Here is a 23,733-nt window from a genome sequence, read left to right as displayed (position 1 = left end):
AGGAAAGGCGTCCTTGTGGTATAGCGCCTGGCCTATGGCTCCGCAAAGCGGCCGTGATCATATAGTGGTCAGTACTCTGCGTTGTGGCCGCAGCAACTCCGGTTCGAATCCGGGTCACGGCAGGTGTATGGCCCACTCTTGTTGGTATCTAAGCGTTCACTTCCAAGTGACTGCGTAATTTTCTGAATACGCACCCTCTACCTTTCAGCAGTCTCCGGTTTCTCATCTTCTTTGTCAGTGGTTATACTGATGTTCGACTTTTGACGAGTAGAATCTCAATACGTTCGGAATTAGAAGCAAAGATGACGCATTAACTAGGGCATGTCCCGAAGTCCTCGTTTCCATCACTATAGTTGAACAGGTGTAAATTATAAGAGGAAAGGAAAACTGCGTTTTACTAGTGAATACATCATATCAACGGAATTTGAGGCGATTGGTTGAAATGTGCCAAAAATTGAAAGAGCAATTGGTCACAATGTAATTCATTATTGCACAATGGCAAATTGAAAGAATGGTTCGATTTCTGTTCGGATGATCCTCTCTCGCTTTGATTTTCCTAATTATCGCGCCGTTTAGAATGTACTTGGTTAAGCTTTGCGAAGCCGGATCCGCGATGTGCCAGTTGCAAATTCGTTTTGGAACTGTCGTCCAGTAGGTGTATTTTTACATTTCAGAAAGCGACCGATATCAACTGAAAAAAGACGAGTCTAACGAACAAAGCATATCTGTTGAAATTAGTGCAAACTTCGTGTGTATGAAATCTAGCATATTGAAAAAAAAGTCTGTTGCCAGTGCATTTTCATTTGATATAATGGTCACCACATATAAATTGTCCTCAGCAAGGTTCCATGGGCGGTAACTGTGTAAAATCGCAACGATCTATCATTATTTTAACCAGTAATCACTAAGAGCCATATTTCCATTAGGGGAAGAAATTGAATACTGTATTTGTCGGTGGTGATATTTTAATAAGGACGGGGAGGAAAGGCGTCCTTGTGGTATAGCGCCTGGCCTATGGCTCCGCAAAGCGGCCGTGATCGTATAGTGGTCAGTACTCTGCGTTGTGGCCGCAGCAACCCCGGTTCGAATCCGGGTCACGGCAGGTGTATGGCCCGCTCTTGTTGGTTTCTAAGCGTTCGCTTCCAAGTGATTGCGTAATTTTCTGAATACGCACCATCTACCTTTCAGCAGTCTCCGCTTTCTCATCTTCATTGTCAGTGGTTATACTGATGTTCGACTTTTGACGGGTAGAATCTCAATACGTTCGGAATTAGAAGCAAAGATGACGCATTAACTAGGGCATGTCCCGAAGTTCTCGTTTCCATCACTATAGTTGAACAGGTGTAAATTATAAGAGGAAAGGAAAACTGCGTTTTACAAGTGAATACATAACAACGGAATTTGAGGCAATTGGTTGAAATGTGCCAAAAATTGAAAGAGCAATTGGTCACAGTGTAATTCATTACTGCACAATGGCAAATTGAAAGAATGGTTTGATTTCTGTTCGGATGATCCTCTCTCGCTTTGATTTTCCTAATTATCGCGCCGTTTAGAATACACTTGGTTAGGCTTTGCGAAGCCGGATCCGCGATGTGCCAGTTGCAAATTCGTTTTGGAACTGTCGTCCAGTAGGTGTATTTTTACATTTCAGAAAGCGACCGATATCAACTGAAAAAAGACGAGTCTAACGAACAAAGCATATCTGTTGACATTAGTGCAAGCTTCGTATATGTGAAATGTAGCATATTGAAAAAAAAGTCTGTTGCCAGTGCATTTTCATTTGATATAATGGTCACCACATATGAATTGTCCTCAGCAAGGTTCCATGGGCGGTGACTGTGTAAAATCGCAACGATCTATCATTATTTTAACCAGTGATCACTAAGAGCCATATTTCCATTAGGGGAAGAAATTGAATACTGTACTTGTCGGTGGTGATATTTTAATAAGGACGGGGAGGAAAGGCGTCCTTGTGGTATCGCGCCTGCCCTATGGCTCAGGAAGTCGGCCGTGATCGTATAGTGGTCAGTACTCTGCGTTGTGGCCGCAGCAACCCCGGTTCGAATCCGGGTCACGGCAGGTGTATGGCCCACTCTTGTTGGTTTCTAAGCGTTCGCTTCCAAGTGATTGCGTAATTTTCTGAATACGCACCCTCTACCTTGCAGCAGTCTCCGGTTTCTCATCTTCTTTGTCAGTGGTTATACTGATGTTCGACTTTTGACGAGTAGAATCTCAATACGTTCGGAATTAGAAGCAAAGATGACGCATTAACTAGGGCATGTCCCGAAGTCCTCGTTTCCATCACTATAGTTGAACAGGTGTAAATTATAAGAGGAAAGGAAAACTGCGTTTTACTAGTGAATACATCATAACAACGGAATTTGAGGCGATTGGTTGAAATGTGCCAAAAATTGAAAGAGCAATTGGTCACAATGTAATTCATCATTGCACAATGGCAAATTGAAAGAATGGTTCGATTTCTGTTCGGATGATCCTCTCTCGCTTTGATTTTCCTAATTATCGCGCCGTTTAGAATGTACTTGGTTAAGCTTTGCGAAGCCGGATCCGCGATGTGCCAGTTGCAAATTCGTTTTGGAACTGTCGTCCAGTAGGTGTATTTTTACATTTCAGAAAGCGACCGATATCAACTGAAAAAAGACGAGTCAAACGAACAAAGCATATCTGTTGAATTTAGTGCAAACTTCGTGTGTATGAAATCTAGCATATTGAAAAAAAAGTCTGTTGCCAGTGCATTTTCATTTGATATAATGGTCACCACATATGAATTGTCCTCAGCAAGGTTCCATGGGCGGTAACTGTGTAAAATCGCAACGATCTATCATTATTTTAACCAGTGATCACTAAGAGCCATATTTCCATTAGGGGAAGAAATTGAATACTGTATTTGTCGGTGGTGATATTTTAATAAGGACGGGGAGGAAAGGCGTCCTTGTGGTATAGCGCCTGGCCTATGGCTCCGCAAAGCGGCCGTGATCGTATAGTGGTCAGTACTCTGCGTTGTGGCCGCAGCAACCCCGGTTCGAATCCGGGTCACGGCAGGTGTATGGCCCGCTCTTGTTGGTTTCTAAGCGTTCGCTTCCAAGTGATTGCGTAATTTTCTGAATACGCACCATCTACCTTACAGCAGTCTCCGCTTTCTCATCTTCATTGTCAGTGGTTATACTGATGTTCGACTTTTGACGGGTAGAATCTCAATACGTTCGGAATTAGAAGCAAAAATGACGCATTAACTAGGGCATGTCCCGAAGTCCTCGTTTCCATCACTATAGTTGAACAGGTGTAAATTATAAGAGGAAAGGAAAACTGCGTTTTACTAGTGAATACATCATAACAACGGAATTTGAGGCGATTGGTTGAAATGTGCCAAAAATTGAAAGAGCAATTGGTCACAATGTAATTCATTATTGCACAATGGCAAATTGAAAGAATGGTTCGATTTCTGTTCGGATGATCCTCTCTCGCTTTGATTTTCCTAATTATCGCGCCGTTTAGAATGTACTTGGTTAAGCTTTGCGAAGCCGGATCCGCGATGTGCCAGTTGCAAATTCGTTTTGGAACTGTCGTCCAGTAGGTGTATTTTTACATTTCAGAAAGCGACCGATATCAACTGAAAAAAGACGAGTCTAACGAACAAAGCATATCTGTTGAAATTAGTGCAAACTTCGTGTGTATGAAATCTAGCATATTGAAAAAAAAGTCTGTTGCCAGTGCATTTTCATTTGATATAATGGTCACCACATATGAATTGTCCTCAGCAAGGTTCCATGGGCGGTAACTGTGTAAAATCGCAACGATCTATCATTATTTTAACCAGTGATCACTAAGAGCCATATTTCCATTAGGGGAAGAAATTGAATACTGTATTTGTCGGTGGTGATATTTTAATAAGGACGGGGAGGAAAGGCGTCCTTGTGGTATAGCGCCTGGCCTATGGCTCCGCAAAGCGGCCGTGATCGTATAGTGGTCAGTACTCTGCGTTGTGGCCGCAGCAACCCCGGTTCGAATCCGGGTCACGGCAGGTGTATGGCCCACTCTTGTTGGTATCTAAGCGTTCACTTCCAAGTGACTGCGTAATTTTCTGAATACGCACCCTCTACCTTTCAGCAGTCTCCGGTTTCTCATCTTCTTTGTCAGTGGTTATACTGATGTTCGACTTTTGACGAGTAGAATCTCAATACGTTCGGAATTAGAAGCAAAGATGACGCATTAACTAGGGCATGTCCCGAAGTCCTCGTTTCCATCACTATAGTTGAACAGGTGTAAATTATAAGAGGAAAGGAAAACTGCGTTTTACTAGTGAATACATCATAACAACGGAATTTGAGGCGATTGGTTGAAATGTGCCAAAAATTGAAAGAGCAATTGGTCACAATGTAATTCATTATTGCACAATGGCAAATTGAAAGAATGGTTCGATTTCTGTTCGGATGATCCTCTCTCGCTTTGATTTTCCTAATTATCGCGCCGTTTAGAATGTACTTGGTTAAGCTTTGCGAAGCCGGATCCGCGATGTGCCAGTTGCAAATTCGTTTTGGAACTGTCGTCCAGTAGGTGTATTTTTACATTTCAGAAAGCGACCGATATCAACTGAAAAAAGACGAGTCTAACGAACAAAGCATATCTGTTGAAATTAGTGCAAACTTCGTGTGTATGAAATCTAGCATATTGAAAAAAAAGTCTGTTGCCAGTGCATTTTCATTTGATATAATGGTCACCACATATGAATTGTCCTCAGCAAGGTTCCATGGGCGGTAACTGTGTAAAATCGCAACGATCTATCATTATTTTAACCAGTGATCACTAAGAGCCATATTTCCATTAGGGGAAGAAATTGAATACTGTATTTGTCGGTGGTGATATTTTAATAAGGACGGGGAGGAAAGGCGTCCTTGTGGTATAGCGCCTGGCCTATGGCTCCGCAAAGCGGCCGTGATCGTATAGTGGTCAGTACTCTGCGTTGTGGCCGCAGCAACCCCGGTTCGAATCCGGGTCACGACAGGTGTATGGCCCGCTCTTGTTGGTTTCTAAGCGTTCGCTTCCAAGTGATTGCGTAATTTTCTGAATACGCACCATCTACCTTTCAGCAGTCTCCGCTTTCTCATCTTCATTGTCAGTGGTTATACTGATGTTCGACTTTTGACGGGTAGAATCTCAATACGTTCGGAATTAGAATCAAAGATGACGCATTAACTAGGGCATGTCCCGAAGTTCTCGTTTCCATCACTATAGTTGAACAGGTGTAAATTATAAGAGGAAAGGAAAACTGCGTTTTACAAGTGAATACATAACAACGGAATTTGAGGCAATTGGTTGAAATGTGCCAAAAATTGAAAGAGCAATTGGTCACAGTGTAATTCATTACTGCACAATGGCAAATTGAAAGAATGGTTTGATTTCTGTTCGGATGATCCTCTCTCGCTTTGATTTTCCTAATTATCGCGCCGTTTAGAATACACTTGGTTAGGCTTTGCGAAGCCGGATCCGCGATGTGCCAGTTGCAAATTCGTTTTGGAACTGTCGTCCAGTAGGTGTATTTTTACATTTCAGAAAGCGACCGATATCAACTGAAAAAAGACGAGTCTAACGAACAAAGCATATCTGTTGAAATTAGTGCAAACTTCGTGTGTATGAAATCTAGCATATTGAAAAAAAAGTCTGTTGCCAGTGCATTTTCATTTGATATAATGGTCACCACATATGAATTGTCCTCAGCAAGGTTCCATGGGCGGTAACTGTGTAAAATCGCAACGATCTATCATTATTTTAACCAGTGATCACTAAGAGCCATATTTCCATTAGGGGAAGAAATTGAATACTGTATTTGTCGGTGGTGATATTTTAATAAGGACGGGGAGGAAAGGCGTCCTTGTGGTATAGCGCCTGGCCTATGGCTCCGCAAAGCGGCCGTGATCGTATAGTGGTCAGTACTCTGCGTTGTGGCCGCAGCAACCCCGGTTCGAATCCGGGTCACGGCAGGTGTATGGCCCACTCTTGTTGGTATCTAAGCGTTCACTTCCAAGTGACTGCGTAATTTTCTGAATACGCACCCTCTACCTTTCAGCAGTCTCCGGTTTCTCATCTTCTTTGTCAGTGGTTATACTGATGTTCGACTTTTGACGAGTAGAATCTCAATACGTTCGGAATTAGAAGCAAAGATGACGCATTAACTAGGGCATGTCCCGAAGTCCTCGTTTCCATCACTATAGTTGAACAGGTGTAAATTATAAGAGGAAAGGAAAACTGCGTTTTACTAGTGAATACATCATAACAACGGAATTTGAGGCGATTGGTTGAAATGTGCCAAAAATTGAAAGAGCAATTGGTCACAATGTAATTCATTATTGCACAATGGCAAATTGAAAGAATGGTTCGATTTCTGTTCGGATGATCCTCTCTCGCTTTGATTTTCCTAATTATCGCGCCGTTTAGAATGTACTTGGTTAAGCTTTGCGAAGCCGGATCCGCGATGTGCCAGTTGCAAATTCGTTTTGGAACTGTCGTCCAGTAGGTGTATTTTTACATTTCAGAAAGCGACCGATATCAACTGAAAAAAGACGAGTCTAACGAACAAAGCATATCTGTTGAAATTAGTGCAAACTTCGTGTGTATGAAATCTAGCATATTGAAAAAAAAGTCTGTTGCCAGTGCATTTTCATTTGATATAATGGTCACCACATATGAATTGTCCTCAGCAAGGTTCCATGGGCGGTAACTGTGTAAAATCGCAACGATCTATCATTATTTTAACCAGTGATCACTAAGAGCCATATTTCCATTAGGGGAAGAAATTGAATACTGTATTTGTCGGTGGTGATATTTTAATAAGGACGGGGAGGAAAGGCGTCCTTGTGGTATAGCGCCTGGCCTATGGCTCCGCAAAGCGGCCGTGATCGTATAGTGGTCAGTACTCTGCGTTGTGGCCGCAGCAACCCCGGTTCGAATCCGGGTCACGACAGGTGTATGGCCCGCTCTTGTTGGTTTCTAAGCGTTCGCTTCCAAGTGATTGCGTAATTTTCTGAATACGCACCATCTACCTTTCAGCAGTCTCCGCTTTCTCATCTTCATTGTCAGTGGTTATACTGATGTTCGACTTTTGACGGGTAGAATCTCAATACGTTCGGAATTAGAATCAAAGATGACGCATTAACTAGGGCATGTCCCGAAGTTCTCGTTTCCATCACTATAGTTGAACAGGTGTAAATTATAAGAGGAAAGGAAAACTGCGTTTTACAAGTGAATACATAACAACGGAATTTGAGGCAATTGGTTGAAATGTGCCAAAAATTGAAAGAGCAATTGGTCACAGTGTAATTCATTACTGCACAATGGCAAATTGAAAGAATGGTTTGATTTCTGTTCGGATGATCCTCTCTCGCTTTGATTTTCCTAATTATCGCGCCGTTTAGAATACACTTGGTTAGGCTTTGCGAAGCCGGATCCGCGATGTGCCAGTTGCAAATTCGTTTTGGAACTGTCGTCCAGTAGGTGTATTTTTACATTTCAGAAAGCGACCGATATCAACTGAAAAAAGACGAGTCTAACGAACAAAGCATATCTGTTGACATTAGTGCAAGCTTCGTATATGTGAAATGTAGCATATTGAAAAAAAAGTCTGTTGCCAGTGCATTTTCATTTGATATAATGGTCACCACATATGAATTGTCCTCAGCAAGGTTCCATGGGCGGTGACTGTGTAAAATCGCAACGATCTATCATTATTTTAACCAGTGATCACTAAGAGCCATATTTCCATTAGGGGAAGAAATTGAATACTGTACTTGTCGGTGGTGATATTTTAATAAGGACTGGGAGGAAAGGCGTCCTTGTGGTATCGCGCCTGCCCTATGGCTCAGCAAATCGGCCGTGATCGTATAGTGGTCAGTACTCTGCGTTGTGGCCGCAGCAACTCCGGTTCGAATCCGGGTCACGGCAGGTGTATGGCCCACTCTTGTTGGTATCTAAGCGTTCACTTCCAAGTGACTGCGTAATTTTCTGAATACGCACCCTGTACCTTTCAGCAGTCTCCGGTTTCTCATCTTCTTTGTCAGTGGTTATACTGATGTTCGACTTTTGACGAGTAGAATCTCAATACGTTCGGAATTAGAAGCAAAGATGACGCATTAACTAGGGCATGTCCCGAAGTCCTCGTTTCCATCACTATAGTTGAACAGGTGTAAATTATAAGAGGAAAGGAAAACTGCGTTTTACTAGTGAATACATCATAACAACGGAATTTGAGGCGATTGGTTGAAATGTGCCAAAAATTGAAAGAGCAATTGGTCACAATGTAATTCATTATTGCACAATGGCAAATTGAAAGAATGGTTCGATTTCTGTTCGGATGATCCTCTCTCGCTTTGATTTTCCTAATTATCGCGCCGTTTAGAATGTACTTGGTTAAGCTTTGCGAAGCCGGATCCGCGATGTGCCAGTTGCAAATTCGTTTTGGAACTGTCGTCCAGTAGGTGTATTTTTACATTTCAGAAAGCGACCGATATCAACTGAAAAAAGACGAGTCTAACGAACAAAGCATATCTGTTGACATTAGTGCAAGCTTCGTATATGTGAAATGTAGCATATTGAAAAAAAAGTCTGTTGCCAGTGCATTTTCATTTGATATAATGGTCACCACATATGAATTGTCCTCAGCAAGGTTCCATGGGCGGTGACTGTGTAAAATCGCAACGATCTATCATTATTTTAACCAGTGATCACTAAGAGCCATATTTCCATTAGGGGAAGAAATTGAATACTGTACTTGTCGGTGGTGATATTTTAATATGGACGGGGAGGAAAGGCGTCCTTGTTGTATAGCGCCTGGCCTATGGCTCAGCAAAGCGGCCGTGATCGTATAGTGGTCAGTACTCTGCGTTGTGGCCGCAGCAACCCCGGTTCGAATCCGGGTCACGGCAGGTGTATGGCCCGCTCTTGTTGGTTTCTAAGCGTTCGCTTCCAAGTGATTGCGTAATTTTCTGAATACGCACCATCTACCTTTCAGCAGTCTCCGCTTTCTCATCTTCATTGTCAGTGGTTATACTGATGTTCGACTTTTGACGGGTAGAATCTCAATACGTTCGGAATTAGAAGCAAAGATGACGCATTAACTAGGGCATGTCCCGAAGTTCTCGTTTCCATCACTATAGTTGAACAGGTGTAAATTATAAGAGGAAAGGAAAACTGCGTTTTACAAGTGAATACATAACAACGGAATTTGAGGCAATTGGTTGAAATGTGCCAAAAATTGAAAGAGCAATTGGTCACAGTGTAATTCATTACTGCACAATGGCAAATTGAAAGAATGGTTTGATTTCTGTTCGGATGATCCTCTCTCGCTTTGATTTATCTAATTATCGCGCCGTTTTGAATGTACTTGGTTAAGCTTTGCAAAGCCTATCCGAGATGTGTCAGTTTCAAATTCGTCTTCTCTCTCCAAAGCGACCGTCATCGTATAATATCGCAAACCCTGCAATTAATTGACTACATGGAAGTACTTTTCTTCACTATTTGTCCTACTGCCTTACCACTGTTCACACTGCCATCTTAAGCAGCTCTAGCATTTGCCTGTCATGCATCCTCCCTGCTCCCTGCTTTGTGATTCAAATGTTAAGGTTGGCAAAATGTGATTTGGGACTTTACCATTTTGATCAATTGACTTTCTCTGCCAGCCCCAAGAGATTGGGCTCCCCCACTGAGTCTGGTTTCTCCCAACGTCTCTTCCTTCTTGGGAGTTTTTCCTTGCCACTGTTGCCTCTGGTTTGCTCATTGGGGAGTCTGGGCGGAGATGCTGTAAAATGCAATGTAATGTTATGATAACACACTATACAAAAAAATTTTATTGAATTGAATATTGAGAACCTTTCGTCAGGGGTGGCATGGTGGTGCAGTGGTAAGTGCTGCTGCCTCATAGCAAGAAGGTTCTGGGTTCTGTTACGTGCCGTAAGGTTTTGGGGGGGGGGATTGTCCTGATTGTTGTTCGGCTGCCTTCGTCTCCGCCTCCCGGACCTGGCCACGCCCGAGCCTCGACGCTACTTCCGCGTTCGTGAATTGAAAAGGCCGGCGCGGGAGAGTAGCGGCAGCTCTGCTCATAGTTGGTTTTTGCGGTATTGGTTTGCTTGTGTTCTTTTGATTGATCGTGTATGACAGTTTTTGGTTTTCCGGTTTTCGTCTCTTGCCTTATCCCTCTGTACCTTTGCCTTTGGTTTTGACTGCTTTCTGGTTTGTGATCTATTGCCTTCCTCCTGACTCCTCTTTTGCTTCGCCCCTCGGATACTGTGTCTCGGCTTTGGTGTTCTGTATGTCCGTTTCTGTTAAGTGCGTAGGGAGTGACGGCTGTTTTGGTTTGCGTACGTGTTGCTTATTCTGTGTTTTGGTTAGGGAGTTAGGATTAGTCTGTGTCATTTTCTTTTCGTTTAGAGTTAGCTTAGTTTGGGACGTATTCGTTAGTGGTGTTTTGTTTATTGTTTTGCCGGTGTCACTCCCGAAGTCTGTTGCCCTATTGTGTGTGAAGGTCTTTGTGAATAAACATAAAAAAATACAAAAAAAGATCCCTTTGTGTCCCGTGTTCCCTTTTCCCATACCCTGGTTGTCTCGTTTTCCCCTCTCCTTTCCCTTTACCTTTCTGGCGGTCCTCAACCCTAGACTGAGGATCGTAACAGAAATTGGGGGCTCGTCCGTTCCTTTCTTTTTTCTGGTGTTTGCCTGGCGGTTTATTTTGTGTGGGGGGGTGTCTGGTTGTGTGGTGGAAATGGCTCGGTTCGATCTCGTTGCTTTCACCCTCTACCCCACACTCGAACAGTTTGATAAGTGCCGTAAGGACGATCTGCTAGGAATAGCAGACTTCTTTAATGTTTCGGTCCCCGCTGAAGCCTCTAAGCGGGTTATAAAGCAAGCGTTGCAGGACGAGCTGATTCGGCAGGGTATCCTACCCGAGTTAGGCGGCTCGCCGAGTGTTGCACCCACTCCCGTACCGTTGACAGCTACGGCGGAAGCCGGCAGCGTTGATCTGGGAACAGGGATCCGCATGGATCTCGGCGATCCACGCTCAGCCAGGGAGGATCTGCTGCTGACAATTCGACTTAGGGAGCTGGAACTGGAGATTAAAAGGCAGGAGTACCAGGCTCAGTTACTCCGTGTCCGGGAAGTGGAGGTTGAAGCTGACAAGGAGGTGGCACTGCGCAGAATGGGTATGGGTGAACAAAAACCTGTTCCCCTTCCGCGTCGAGTACAATCACCACGTACAACCCCTCAAGCCGACCTGCCCGCCCGTGACCAGGCTGATGCCCCAGACGCTCCTCGGTCTAGCCTTCGTTCTCCCTCAGGTTCACCAGTCTCCCAGGAAATTGGAGGTAGAAATTCTGACTTTGATGTTAGTCGCCATATCGCTCTTGTTCCTGTGTTTCGGGAGAATGAGGTGGATGCTTACTTCGCTATGTTTGAGAAGATTGCTACGACCTTGAACTGGCCTAGACATTTGTGGTCATTGCTTCTGCAGTGCAAGTTAGTGGGGAAAGCTCAGGAAGTTTGCTCGGCTCTGGCGTTAGCACAGAGTCTTGATTATGACATTGTTAAGGCTACCGTATTAAGGGCGTATGAATTGGTACCTGAGGCTTACCGGCAGAATTTCCGGAAGCTGGTTAAAACCGCCAGCCAAACCCATGTTGAGTTTGCCCGTGAGAAAGCTTTGTTGTTTGACAAGTGGTGTGCTGCGTGTGGTGTTACCAACTTTGAGCAACTCAAGGAACTATTGCTGTTAGAGGAATTTAAAAATTGTGTTCATGATCGGGTAGTAGTATACTTGAATGAACAAAAGGTAACATGTTTAGCTTTAGCTGCTACTCTGGCTGATGAATTTATTCTGACCCATAAGACTGTGTTTACCCCAACCCCTTTGCCTCGCAAGCTCGGTTCCCGTCCTGTGATATCCTCTCCTTCGTCCGCTTCTTATTCACCACCTGTAGAGAAAAGAGAGTGTTTTTATTGCCATGAGGTGGGTCACATAATTTCTGTTTGTCCCGCTCTTAAACGTAAAGAGACCCGTGCAGCGACCAGAAAGGTGCAGATCGCAGCTCGTGTTAATGTGTTACCGACATGTGAAACTGTTGAACCTACATTCCAGCCATTTGTGTTTCCTGGTTCTGTGTCGCTCGGTGAAGACGGGGTACGTCACCCGGTAACTATCCTACGGGATACGGGAGCGGCCCAGTCTTTCGTAATTGAAGGAATTTTACATTTAGATGGTACCACTTACTGTGGCACCGACGTACTGGTGCAAGGTATCGATCTGTGTGTGGCTGCGGTTCCGTTGCATACTGTATATTTATGTACTCCTGATTTCTCCGGACTTGTGCGTGTTGCGGTCCAGTCCCAGCTACCTGTTCCAGGGGTCACGTTCATTCTGGGGAATGACATTGCGGGGAAAAGGATCGTTCCCCTTCCTGAAGTTGCCCCAGAGCCGGAGATCTGCGCCGATGACGTTGCGGCGGAACTGCCCCAGGTGTTCCCGGCTTGTGTGCTGACACGGGCCCAGCAGCGCAAGTTCGCCGACGTTCAGCTGGCTGAGACATTTATGTCCGACCCAACACCTTCGACTTGTGACTCGGACTCCCTGGTCTCCGTGGAACCTGCTGTGTCCCCTGAGGTCCCTTCCACTACGGACGCTTTGACCAAGGCACAGGCGGAGGATTTGTCATTGGAAGCGTGTCGTACCTCCGCTGTGAACAAGAAAGAATTAAAGAACCACCCCACAGCCTATTTCTACCGCAACCAGGTATTAATGAGGAAATGGACCCCTCCGGACTCGCCTTTTGAGTGGGCTAATGTATTTCAGGTGGTAGTCCCTGGGTTATATCGGGATTATGTGTTGTCTCTCGCTCATGACCACCCGTGTTCGAGGCATCTTGGAATTAGAAAAACCTTAAATCGACTCTTAGCATATTTTTTTTGGCCAGGTGTTAATACGGACGTGAAGAGATATTGTAAAACCTGTCGTGTGTGTCAGCTGGTAGGTAAACCGAACCAAGCTATTGTACCGGTTCCATTACATCCGGTACCGGCTATTGGCGAACCTTTTGAGCGTGTGTTGATCGATTGCGTAGGTCCATTGCCAAAAACTCGTTCGGGTAACATGTATTTGTTCACCCTCATGTGTGCCGCCACTCGTTTCCCGGAAGCTATTCCTGTCCGTAGTCTCCGGACTCCCGTCATAGTAAAGCAGTTAATTAAGTTCTTCACTACTTTTGGGCTGCCTAAGTGTGTGCAATCCGACCAAGGCACGAACTTCATGTCGAAGTTATTCGCACAAGTTGTTCGCGAGCTAGGAATACGTCATACCGTCTCCAGCGCCTATCACCCTGAGAGCCAAGGGGCGCTGGAGCGTTTCCATCAAACCTTCAAAAATATGCTTCGTACCTTTTGTTTAGATGCAGGGAGAGAGTGGGATGAGGGAGTGCCCCTTCTACTTTTTGCAATACGCGATGCTGTCCAAGAATCGACCGGGTTTAGTCCTGCTGGACTTGTCTTTGGCCACACTGCTCGAGGTCCCCTGAAGGCGTTACAGGAGCAGTGGTTATCCCCCGATGCGTCCTCCTCTACGCAGGATGTGTCCAAGTTTGTGAAATCCCTTCGGGACCGGATGTCTACAGCTAGGGAATTGGCTCGACAGTCTCTGGGAATAGCACAGAAGAAAATGAAAGGTCAATTTGATAAGTCTGCAAAACCCCGGTGTTTCCAGCCTGGTGATCGTGTCTTAGTCCTTCTCCCGTTGCCCGGTTCCTCCCTTAGCGCCCGATTCTCAGGTCCATATGTTGTACTAGAAAGGCTTAGCCCCACCAACTATGTTGTAGAGACCCCAAACCGTAGGAGGAAGACTCGCGTGTGCCACATAAATATGTTGAAACCGTACCTTGATCGCTCGGTCCCCGTCCCCTCGCCTACTTCTGTTCCGGTCCCCGCTCCTGTGGGTGTCGTGTCTCTCAGTAAGTACTCACCAGAGACTGATGACTTACACCTCGGTAGGAATTGTCTCCCCTGTGCTCGCCTTCCTAACTCAGAGGCTCTGCAAAACCTTACGTCCCGGCTCAGCCACTTGCCTGGGTCAGCCCAAACTGACATTTTGTCCCTAGTAGATCGCTTCCGACCCCTGTTCGCTGATACCCCTTCGCGTACCCCTGCTGGAGAACATGATATCGACGTTGGTGATCACGCTCCCGTTAAGCAGCATCCCTACCAGGTCAACCCCCGGAAGAGAGCTGTGTTATCTCGAGAGACCGCTTACCTGGTAGAGACGGGTCTTGCTGTTCCCAGCAATAGTCCTTGGTGTTCCCCGTGCCTGCTTGTTCCCAAACCGGATGGGACGTTCCGGTTCTGCACGGATTATCGGAAGGTTAATGCCGTGACTCGTCCAGATGCTTACCCCCTGCCTCGTATGGAAGACTGTGTTGACCGTATCGGTTCTGCAAAATACGTGACTAAGTTGGACCTATTAAAGGGCTATTGGCAAGTTCCACTGACCCCCCGTGCTTCAGAGATTTCCGCGTTCGCTACCCCTGACACCTTCCTCCAATATACAGTCATGCTCTTCGGATTACGGAATGCCCCAGCCACCTTCCAGCGGCTGATGCATAAAGTATTATGTGGTGTCCAAAATTGTGAGGCTTACCTAGATGATGTGGTGATTTATTCCGACTCGTGGGAACAGCATGTGAGTTCCCTTGAACAGGTGTTTGTTCGGTTACAAAAGGCTTCGCTGGTGCTCAACCTCGAAAAATGTGAATTCGGACAGGGCAGGGTCAGCTATTTGGGGAAATTAGTGGGTCGAGGCGAGGTTAAGCCCCTGGACATAAAAGTCCAGGCTATCCGTTTATTCCCCGTTCCGAAGACGCCGCGAGAGCTGAAGCGGTTCCTCGGGATGGCAGGGTATTACCGTTGTTTCTGCCGAAATTTCTCAGAGGTTGTCATGCCCCTTACTCACTTGCTTCGTAAGGGGGTGCCATTTGTGTGGTCCCCAGACTGCCAGAGTGCTTTCGATTCGGTGAAAATGTTGCTCAGTAGTTCCCCCGTCCTAGCTGCCCCCGACTTTGCCAAACCGTTCAAGTTAGAAGTAGATGCCAGTGGATTGGGTGCTGGTGCCGTCCTCCTGCAGGAAGACAGTCACGGGTTGAACCATCCTATATGCTACTTCTCCAAGAAATTTTTAAAACACCAGTTAGCGTATAGCACAATCGAGAAAGAAGCCCTAGCCCTCCTTTTAGCTTTACAGCATTTTGAAGTATATGTAGGGGACAGTGCTCGTCCGGTGGTGGTGTATACAGACCACAATCCTTTGGTTTTCCTCGCTCGGATGTGTAACACTAACCAGCGGTTAATGCGTTGGGCTCTCATTATCCAGGCGTTTCATTTAGAGATCGTACATAAAAAAGGGGTCACTAATCTCGTGGCTGACGCCCTCTCCCGAGCCTAATTCCGGTTCTTCCTGTCTATTAGTTACTTGTTATTTATTTTGTATGCCCGCAGTTATGGAGGATTGCGAACACCTGGCAGGTTCGCTCTTGTGTGGGGGGGTGTTACGTGCCGTAAGGTTTTGGGGGGGGGATTGTCCTGATTGTTGTTCGGCTGCCTTCGTCTCCGCCTCCCGGACCTGGCCACGCCCGAGCCTCGACGCTACTTCCGCGTTCGTGAATTGAAAAGGCCGGCGCGGGAGAGTAGCGGCAGCTCTGCTCATAGTTGGTTTTTGCGGTATTGGTTTGCTTGTGTTCTTTTGATTGATCGTGTATGACAGTTTTTGGTTTTCCGGTTTTCGTCTCTTGCCTTATCCCTCTGTACCTTTGCCTTTGGTTTTGACTGCTTTCTGGTTTGTGATCTATTGCCTTCCTCCTGACTCCTCTTTTGCTTCGCCCCTCGGATACTGTGTCTCGGCTTTGGTGTTCTGTATGTCCGTTTCTGTTAAGTGCGTAGGGAGTGACGGCTGTTTTGGTTTGCGTACGTGTTGCTTATTCTGTGTTTTGGTTAGGGAGTTAGGATTAGTCTGTGTCATTTTCTTTTCGTTTAGAGTTAGCTTAGTTTGGGACGTATTCGTTAGTGGTGTTTTGTTTATTGTTTTGCCGGTGTCACTCCCGAAGTCTGTTGCCCTATTGTGTGTGAAGGTCTTTGTGAATAAACATAAAAAAATACAAAAAAAGATCCCTTTGTGTCCCGTGTTCCCTTTTCCCATACCCTGGTTGTCTCGTTTTCCCCTCTCCTTTCCCTTTACCTTTCTGGCGGTCCTCAACCCTAGACTGAGGATCGTAACAGTTCAGTCATGGGTTTTTTCTTTGTGGAGTTCCGTGGGTTTCTGCCATAGGCTCTCGTTTCCTCCCACAGTCCATAAGTGTACAGGAGAGGTTGATTGGTGAGTGTGTGTGTGCGCCTCCTGTGGTGTGTTGGCAAGTGCCCTGGGTTGGTTCCTGCCTGAACCCCTTTTTCCTGGGATAGGCTCTCATGACCCCAGTTGGGATTAAGTGGTTATGGTGATGGATGGAACTGCTCCTCATTGCCGTGGTCAAAAACATGATGCTGCAGCATGGTCTGCAAGTGGTCCCAAATGGCACTGCCTGTCATCCATAGACTTCAGGTGGCTCTTCTCTTTGCATTTGAAGCCAAAGGAAGCACAGGAGAGGATTATCCTCTGACAGTAAAAGCACCTGGTGAAAAATGGCCGTGACATCACCACTACTGCCAACGCAGTTGTAACCCCCCTAAAATTGCCAGCAAAAAGTTGGGCTGAGGAGGACTTATTCTCTTTTTCTCCGGTAGGGAGGATATGTTTAGGAGTGCGGAAGTTTTAGTTGTGCTCAGAAAAAAAATAGAAAGGAGAGAAATTAGCGCGCAGGAAAAAAAGTGGAAGAAGACGGACTAGAAGGTGGAGCTGCCAAGCAAGCAGTTGGTTTAATTTTACTTTTTGTTAAGTTAAGAGTGATTTGGAAAGGAAAACATAAATTAGTTATCATTAGTTTTTGGGTTCTGTCCAAGGATTTTAGTTTGCTTTCATAGAAATATTCGGCTGGCTGTTTTGATTGCTGAAATCCCATTCGACATCAAAGAGACGTTTGCTTGGAGATGAAAACGATGAGTGAGGTAGATCCTGATGGTAGTGAAGTACTAGTTTTGCATAAGCCTTGCGAGAAGAGACCCCAATCAGTTTCTGCCACCCATAAACCTAGACATATGGTTACGAGGCTTAGGAGACGAGTTACCTCATTAACCTCAGCAGGATTTGATAGTGATGTACTAAATCCTCCTGATGTACAACGTATAGTTGTTGAGCACGTGGTCAAAAATGATCCATCCTCCACCAAAGGTCTTGGTTCCAAGAGATTGCGTTCCTTCTCTGGTAGAGTACCTAAACATCCTGGAGAGGTGGCTTTTGAGACTTGCTGTGTCCATGTTGAACTTATGTTTCAAGATAGATTGTCCATTGACAGGCAGCAGCGGATGATACTAAAGAGCTTGCTTTCTCCTGCTGCGGATGTTGTAAGACAGCTTGGTTCTAATGCATCTCCAGTTGATTATCTTAAGATACTGTAGTCAGCTTATGGGGTTGTAGAGGATGGAGAAGATACTTTTGCCAAATTCCATAATACACATCAGAATGCAGGTGAAAAAGCATCAGAATTTCAGCAGAGACTCCAAACACTGCTTAGTACTGCAATCAGATGAGTTGGTATGAACAAGGCAGATGCTGATAGGCAGTTATTTAAGCAGTTTACCTGTGGCTGCTGGGATCCAACCCTGCAATCCAACAAAAAATTCAAACTGAACCCCCACCAGATTTCTCCCAACTTCTCCTCCAGTTACAAACGGAGGAGGAGAGGCGTGCTGTAAAGATGGAAAGAATGCAGCATCACTTAGGGGGCTCCCGGATGAAATCCTCCTTGCAACTTCAGACTGTACCGCAGATCACTCCTAGCAGTGATAGCTGCACTGATAAATTGCAGAAATATATATCCGAGGTTGAAGGGTTAAGGAAGCAGGTGGCGCGACTGCAGGTGCAACTCACAGAAAAAAGAGCCCAAAGAAGGAAAAAGTATGAATCAGGTGGCTGCAGGGCAGGACGTACCCACCGCAGTAGTTGATGTAAAGACACACCAAGCTTTAATGCCTCAAAGGCCCAAACCTTGGTTTTGTTTTAAATGTGGAGAAGATGACCATATAGTTAAACAATGTGGGAAGGCCCCAAACAAAGAATTAGTGAACAAAAAGTATCAACAATTAAGAAATAAACAAGAATAATAGGGGGCAAGGTACAGGCAGTCTTTAAACTGGACAGGGTTTCAGTAGAGGGACGAACTGAGACCCAACAAAAGTACTGTCCCCAGTTATTCCCAGTTATCCCCCAGATATTGGGGACCTAAAAGTAAGAGTTGGAATGTTACTCAAATGTTAGATGAAGCTCTTTTAAATGCACTAGTGGGGTCAAAGCATACCACTGCATTAATTGTGGATGGAATCCAGTGCGAATGCCTTCTCGACACGGGGTCCCAGGTGACAACGGTGTCCGAGTCTTTTCATAAGCTTCATTTACCTTCACGGCCTATTCTGCCATTATGTAATTTATTAGATGTGGAAGGGGCAGGTGGTCAGGCAGTACCATATTTAGGGTATGCAGAGCTGAGTTTATGCTTTATGCTACCGGGAAGCCAGAAGAGGTATGTACTCTGGCTCTTATTGTCCCTGATTGTAGGGTTAATCTAGACATTCCAGTGCTGGTTGGTACAAATGTTTTAGATATGTTGTACGAGGCTCATTTAAATCAGACTCAGATTAGTCTCAAGGATGAGCATGTCCAGTGCACACCCTTGATTAAAGCTATGTACAGAAGGCATAAAGTTGAACAAGACTGTGGCAAGGTGGGGAAGGTAAAACTTTTATGTAAACAGAGTGTTACTGTTTGAGCAAGGCAGAAGGTAGCTTTGAAGGAGTACACCAGGAACTTGGATATCCCACCTGGCATGACTTTGGTAGTTGAGCCCTTATACCAAAGTCTGCCCGGTGGACTGATTTTTTGTAGCTATCTTACAACCAGCCCAGACATCATTTAAAGTTCCTATCCTTCTTGAAAAATGAAAGCAACCGTGACATCAAAGTATCGGGGAATCACGATGTGGCAGAGCTTTACATTCCATTGTCAATATCAGGCTTGACATCATCTGTGCGTAATTGCAGTTATACAAGTCAACCACATAAGTCTACCTTGAACACTAGTACATGTTGAGGACCTTAGTAATTTACCAGTTATTACCTATCCAGCATTGTCTATAGCTAATATATATATAACTGAAGCAGATGTTTTGCAAAGCCTAGCTAAGCTCAAAATAAATAAATCACAGGGCCCTGATGGCATCTTACCTATAGTGTTAAAAGAGATGAGGGATATTATTTGCCGACCCTTAACTTTACTGTTTCAAAAATCCTTATCTGAAGGTGTGGTACCTTCTGATTGGAAGCACGCCTTCATAACGCCTATTTTCAAAAAAGGGGATAGAAGTAATTTGTCTAACTATAGGCCAATCAGTCTAACTTGTATAACTGGTAAAGTTATGGAGGCTATAATCAAAGAGAAAATGATAGATTACCTGGACTCCAATAACATTTTGCGGGATAGCCAGCATGGATTTAGAAGAGGTAGATCCTGTTTAACAAATCTGTTGGAGTTTTTTGAGGAAGCTACTCAGGAAGTTGATGATAAGAAGGCCTATGATGTCATCTACTTAGATTTCCAAAAGGCTTTTGATGTTGTCCCCCACAAGAGGCTCCTACTTAAACTCAAAGCGACTGGTATTTTAGGTACCGTAGCGACCTGGATTGATAACTGGTTAACAGATAGGAAACAGCGAGTAGTTATAAGAGGCACAATGTCACAGTGGGCTTGCGTTCATAGTGGGGTACCGCAGGGTTCGATTTTAGGACCACTATTGTTCCTAATTTACATAAATGATATGGATACCAATATATACAGTAAACTGGTGAAATTTGCAGATGACACCAAGGTGGGTGGTGTAGCAGATACTGAATTAGTGGCTCAGCAGCTACAGCGGGATCTTGATTTAATTAGTGACTGGGCCGATACCTGGCAGATGAAATTTAACGTCGATAAATGTAAGGTACTCCATCTAGGGAGCAGAAATATAAAGTACAGGTATTTCATGGGTGTCACTGAAATAAAGGTAGCTGATCATGAGAAAGACCTTGGTGTGTATGTTGATGCTTCCATGTCCCATTCTCGCCAGTGTGGGGAAGCAATAAAAAAGGCCAATAGGATGTTGGGGTATATCTCCAGGTGTGTGGAGTTTAAGTCAAGGGAGGTAATGCTAAGATTATACAATTCCTTGGTGAGACCTCACCTAGAATATTGTGTGCAGGTTTGGTCACCATATCTTAAAAAGGACATTGTGGCCTTAGAAAAGGTGCAGCGTAGGGCCACAAAAATGATTCCTGGTCTTAGAGGAATGTCATACGAGGAACGGTTACTTGAGCTAAATCTGTTCAGTCTCAAGCAAAGGAGATTGAGGGGGGACATGATCCAGGTATATAAGATTCTAACAGGTTTGGATGCTGTTCAACCAAATAGTTACTTCAGCATTAGTTTAAATACACGAACTCGTGGCCATAGGTGGAAATTAGCGGGAGAACATTTCAAGCTGGATTTAAGGAAGCACTTCTTTACGCAGCGTGTAGTCAGAGTATGGAATAGCCTTCCTGATAATGTAGTGCAAGCTGAATCCTTGGGTTCCTTTAAATCAGAGCTAGATAAGATTTTAACGACTCTGAGCTATTAGTTTAGTTCTCCCCAAGCGAGCTTGATGGGCCGAATGGCCTCCTCTCGTTTGTATAGTTCTTATGTTCTTATGTTCTTATGTAATAATCTGGACACTTTTGCATTAGGTATGACTCTGCAATTTGACTTTTCCGATTCACCCTTGTCAGAGGAGTGGAAGAACCGAATCACTCAGAGGTTAAACTCGATGTCTGATGTTTTTGCCACACATGAACTAGAATGTATCTGAGTTTCAGATCCTACTCCTTTAAAGCAGCAGCCAAGGCCCATCCATCCCTCTGATTTCGAGGCAGTCAGGGCACACCTGAAAGAAGTTTGTGATGCCTATATTATTCGGGAATCTGCAGTTTGCCTCGCCTGTTGTGGTAGTTAAAAACAAAAACAGTGCGGATCGGCTATGTATCGATTATTGAAAATTGAATAATCAGACCATCAAAGACGCATACGCCCTGCCTAATACTGAGGAGGTTTTTGCTGCGCTGACAGGCTCCAGGTGGTTTTCAGTTATGAATTTGAAGTCTGGCTTCTACCAGGTAGAGGTTGAGGAGGAGGACAAGCATATATAGGACAGCATTTGTCACCCCAATGGGCTTCTAGGAATTTAACCGGATGCCTCAGGGGGGTCACGAATGCACCCAGTACATTCCAATGAGTAATGGAAAAATGTATGGGGAACTTAAATTTTAAGGAAGTTCTAGTTTTTTTGGACGACCTAATAGTTTAATAGTACTCTTGAGGAGCATGAGGAGCGTCTCATGCGGTCCTAAGTAGATTGAAAGAATCCGGCCTAAAACTGTCACCTGAAAAATGTAGTTTCTTCAAAACATCTGTAAAATACCTTGGTCAAATTGTGTCAGAGGAAGGAATTGAAACTGACCCAGAGAAAATGTCTGCTTTGACGAATTGGCCTTGACGAATTGCAAAGATTGCTAGGCCTTTAAATGATCTGACATCTGGCTATGTGCCCCAGAGAACGTTTTGCAAAAGAAACCCCAAGATTTTTCCCACTGTTGACCTGAAAAAGCCATTTGGTGAGAGATGGAAAGTTGAGTGTGATAGTGCTTTTAGCACACTCATCCAGAAGCTTACAACTGCTCCTGTTCTGGGGTTTGCTGATGCTAGAAGACCCTACATTTTACACACAGACACCAGCCTACATGGCCTAGGCGCTGCTTTGTATCAAGAGCAAGATGGTCAGTTGAGGGTGATTGCCTTTGCCAGCAGGGGGCTCTCTCACTGTGAGAAACGTTACCCCACGCACAAGTTAGAGTTTCTTGCACTCAAGTGGGCTGTAACGGACAAATTTTTTGACTGTCTGTATGGAGCTAAATTTACGGTTGATACTGACAACAACCCCCTGACATATATCTTGACCACTGCGAGATTAGATACAGCTGGACATAGATGGCTTGCTGCATTGTCAACTTTTGATTTCCAGCTACAGTACAGGCTGGGAAAAACAACCAGGATGCAGACGGCCTCTCGAGGCGACCACATCCTGAAATTGCAGTAAATTATACACCTGAGGATGAAGATAAGTGCAAATTTTTGGTTGGCTTTTTTATTGCTGAAATCCCATTCAACATCGGGGAGACATTTGCTTGGAGAGGAAAACGATCAACAAAGGAGTACGGTCCACACGCACCCTGCCAGGATCTGCACCGGAGTCGAGCGCCCTCTGTTGGATCTCGGATAAGGAAAAAACACAGACCAGATGGAGGACAACTTTGTGGACTGACTGGACTGAAATGACAGATGGAATATAAGAATGTTCTCTTTTTATAAGTATTTATTTGATAAGTCATGAGCGTGGTTATCTTTTGAGGGGTGAAAGTATTTGTTTTATATCATTTGTTATAATCATTTGGTTTCCCCTGGTGCACTTTTATTTGTGAGGTCTGTAGTGATATGTATTTGTTTTATTCTTTCTTTTGGTGGTTCCGGAAATCCAAACTGGAATGGGAAGGGATTTAGAAATGATTGTATACAGAATGGACCAGGTTGAGCCTTTGAGAGAAGTTAGCTTATTGTCATATTATTAATTAGGTAAATGGTTACAGTTCAAAATAAATATGTTAAAGAAATAAGCTTTTTGAGGTGGTTTTGTTTTACCAATCATCCTCCTCCCTGAACCTAGAAAGAAGGGTTTATAAAGTGTTCTCTGGAAAAAAAAATGATGTTGCGGACAGGAAACTGGAGCCCAATGAACACAATTTGGACTTACAGTCCTCTTCATTCTTATGCCTGAAAATTTGTAAGTTGAAAGTTCATAAGTAGAGGAGCGTCTGTACGTGTTGTCATTCATTAGTAATTCTTAACTTTATCTATGGAAACAAATATATCTGAAAGAAGAGTGAATGTAATGTTGACCATTTCTGATTGTTTTGCCTTATGAGAACTGCTGTGGGCGATCATAGTTATAGAAGTGTTAAAATATATTACACCAAATTACACCAGTAGGTGGCAGAACACAAAGTAATGATGCTTAATGTTTCTTTATTAACTTAAGTATTTGAACACTTGGATCACTACATAATTCACTATATCAATTATGTAGTTAACATAGATCCAATGTTTAATTCCTGTGCCATTTCTTTTATTTGTAACTAATTAACTAGCAAATGTAACTGCCAGAAGCTGAATGCAAGAGGAGTGAAGACCGCACCCCCTTAGCTTTGCAAGAAAACAGAAGCAAAAATACATTTGTCTGTCATATGAAGTCTGCACCTATTTGTCTTGCCCTGAGGTACAATATACTGGCAGGATGTTTTACTTGTAATACCAATTTACAGGATTATTTCCACCAGACTAATAGGCTTGGATACTGTAGGCTATTTGTGTTTTCATCTGAGTGCCGCAAAATGGTCCCCTGAAATTCTTTGACGTTAACCTGACCAAGGATG

General features: G+C 44.4%; 1 protein-coding gene and 8 non-coding genes across 10 annotated transcripts; 8 read left to right on the top strand and 1 right to left on the bottom strand.

Annotated features, from left to right (window-relative positions):
- The first annotated feature begins 1,030 nt into the window (after window positions 1-1,030).
- On the top strand, window positions 1,031-1,102 carry trnah-gug (transfer RNA histidin (anticodon GUG)). Its single transcript has one exon. It is a non-coding gene; the product is annotated as a tRNA-His (tRNA).
- A 905-nt stretch (window positions 1,103-2,007) lies between these two features.
- Window positions 2,008-2,079, top strand: trnah-gug (transfer RNA histidin (anticodon GUG)). Its single transcript has one exon. It is a non-coding gene; the product is annotated as a tRNA-His (tRNA).
- A 908-nt stretch (window positions 2,080-2,987) lies between these two features.
- trnah-gug (transfer RNA histidin (anticodon GUG)) lies at window positions 2,988-3,059 on the top strand. The gene has a single exon. It is a non-coding gene; the product is annotated as a tRNA-His (tRNA).
- Window positions 3,060-3,967: 908 nt separating this feature from the next.
- trnah-gug (transfer RNA histidin (anticodon GUG)) lies at window positions 3,968-4,039 on the top strand. The gene has a single exon. It is a non-coding gene; the product is annotated as a tRNA-His (tRNA).
- Window positions 4,040-4,947: 908 nt separating this feature from the next.
- trnah-gug (transfer RNA histidin (anticodon GUG)) lies at window positions 4,948-5,019 on the top strand. Its single transcript has one exon. It is a non-coding gene; the product is annotated as a tRNA-His (tRNA).
- A 905-nt stretch (window positions 5,020-5,924) lies between these two features.
- trnah-gug (transfer RNA histidin (anticodon GUG)) lies at window positions 5,925-5,996 on the top strand. Its single transcript has one exon. It is a non-coding gene; the product is annotated as a tRNA-His (tRNA).
- Window positions 5,997-6,904: 908 nt separating this feature from the next.
- trnah-gug (transfer RNA histidin (anticodon GUG)) lies at window positions 6,905-6,976 on the top strand. Its single transcript has one exon. It is a non-coding gene; the product is annotated as a tRNA-His (tRNA).
- A 1,885-nt stretch (window positions 6,977-8,861) lies between these two features.
- Window positions 8,862-8,933, top strand: trnah-gug (transfer RNA histidin (anticodon GUG)). Its single transcript has one exon. It is a non-coding gene; the product is annotated as a tRNA-His (tRNA).
- A 3,329-nt stretch (window positions 8,934-12,262) lies between these two features.
- LOC125718970 (uncharacterized) lies at window positions 12,263-15,654 on the bottom strand. Of its 2 annotated transcripts, XM_048993323.1 has the most exons (6): window positions 15,374-15,654; window positions 14,990-15,154; window positions 14,294-14,382; window positions 13,922-14,189; window positions 13,429-13,684; window positions 12,263-12,731 (listed from the first exon to the last, which is right to left on the bottom strand). In XM_048993323.1, exons 1-6 carry the CDS (start codon window positions 15,397-15,399, stop codon window positions 12,669-12,671), a joined length of 867 nt encoding a protein of 288 aa, XP_048849280.1. In that variant the 5' UTR covers window positions 15,400-15,654; the 3' UTR covers window positions 12,263-12,668. The 2 variants fall into 2 exon arrangements, 1 of the variants encoding a protein (XP_048849280.1); XR_007384989.1 differs by having other exon boundaries at window positions 13,429-14,189; window positions 14,678-15,654.
- Window positions 15,655-23,733: the final 8,079 nt, after the last annotated feature.

This window comes from Brienomyrus brachyistius, chromosome 23, assembly GCF_023856365.1.
Source record: "Brienomyrus brachyistius isolate T26 chromosome 23, BBRACH_0.4, whole genome shotgun sequence".
Classification (NCBI taxonomy): Eukaryota; Metazoa; Chordata; class Actinopteri; order Osteoglossiformes; family Mormyridae; genus Brienomyrus; species Brienomyrus brachyistius.
Note: the sequence above shows the minus strand (reverse complement) of the source record. Positions and strands in the feature narration are given on the sequence as shown.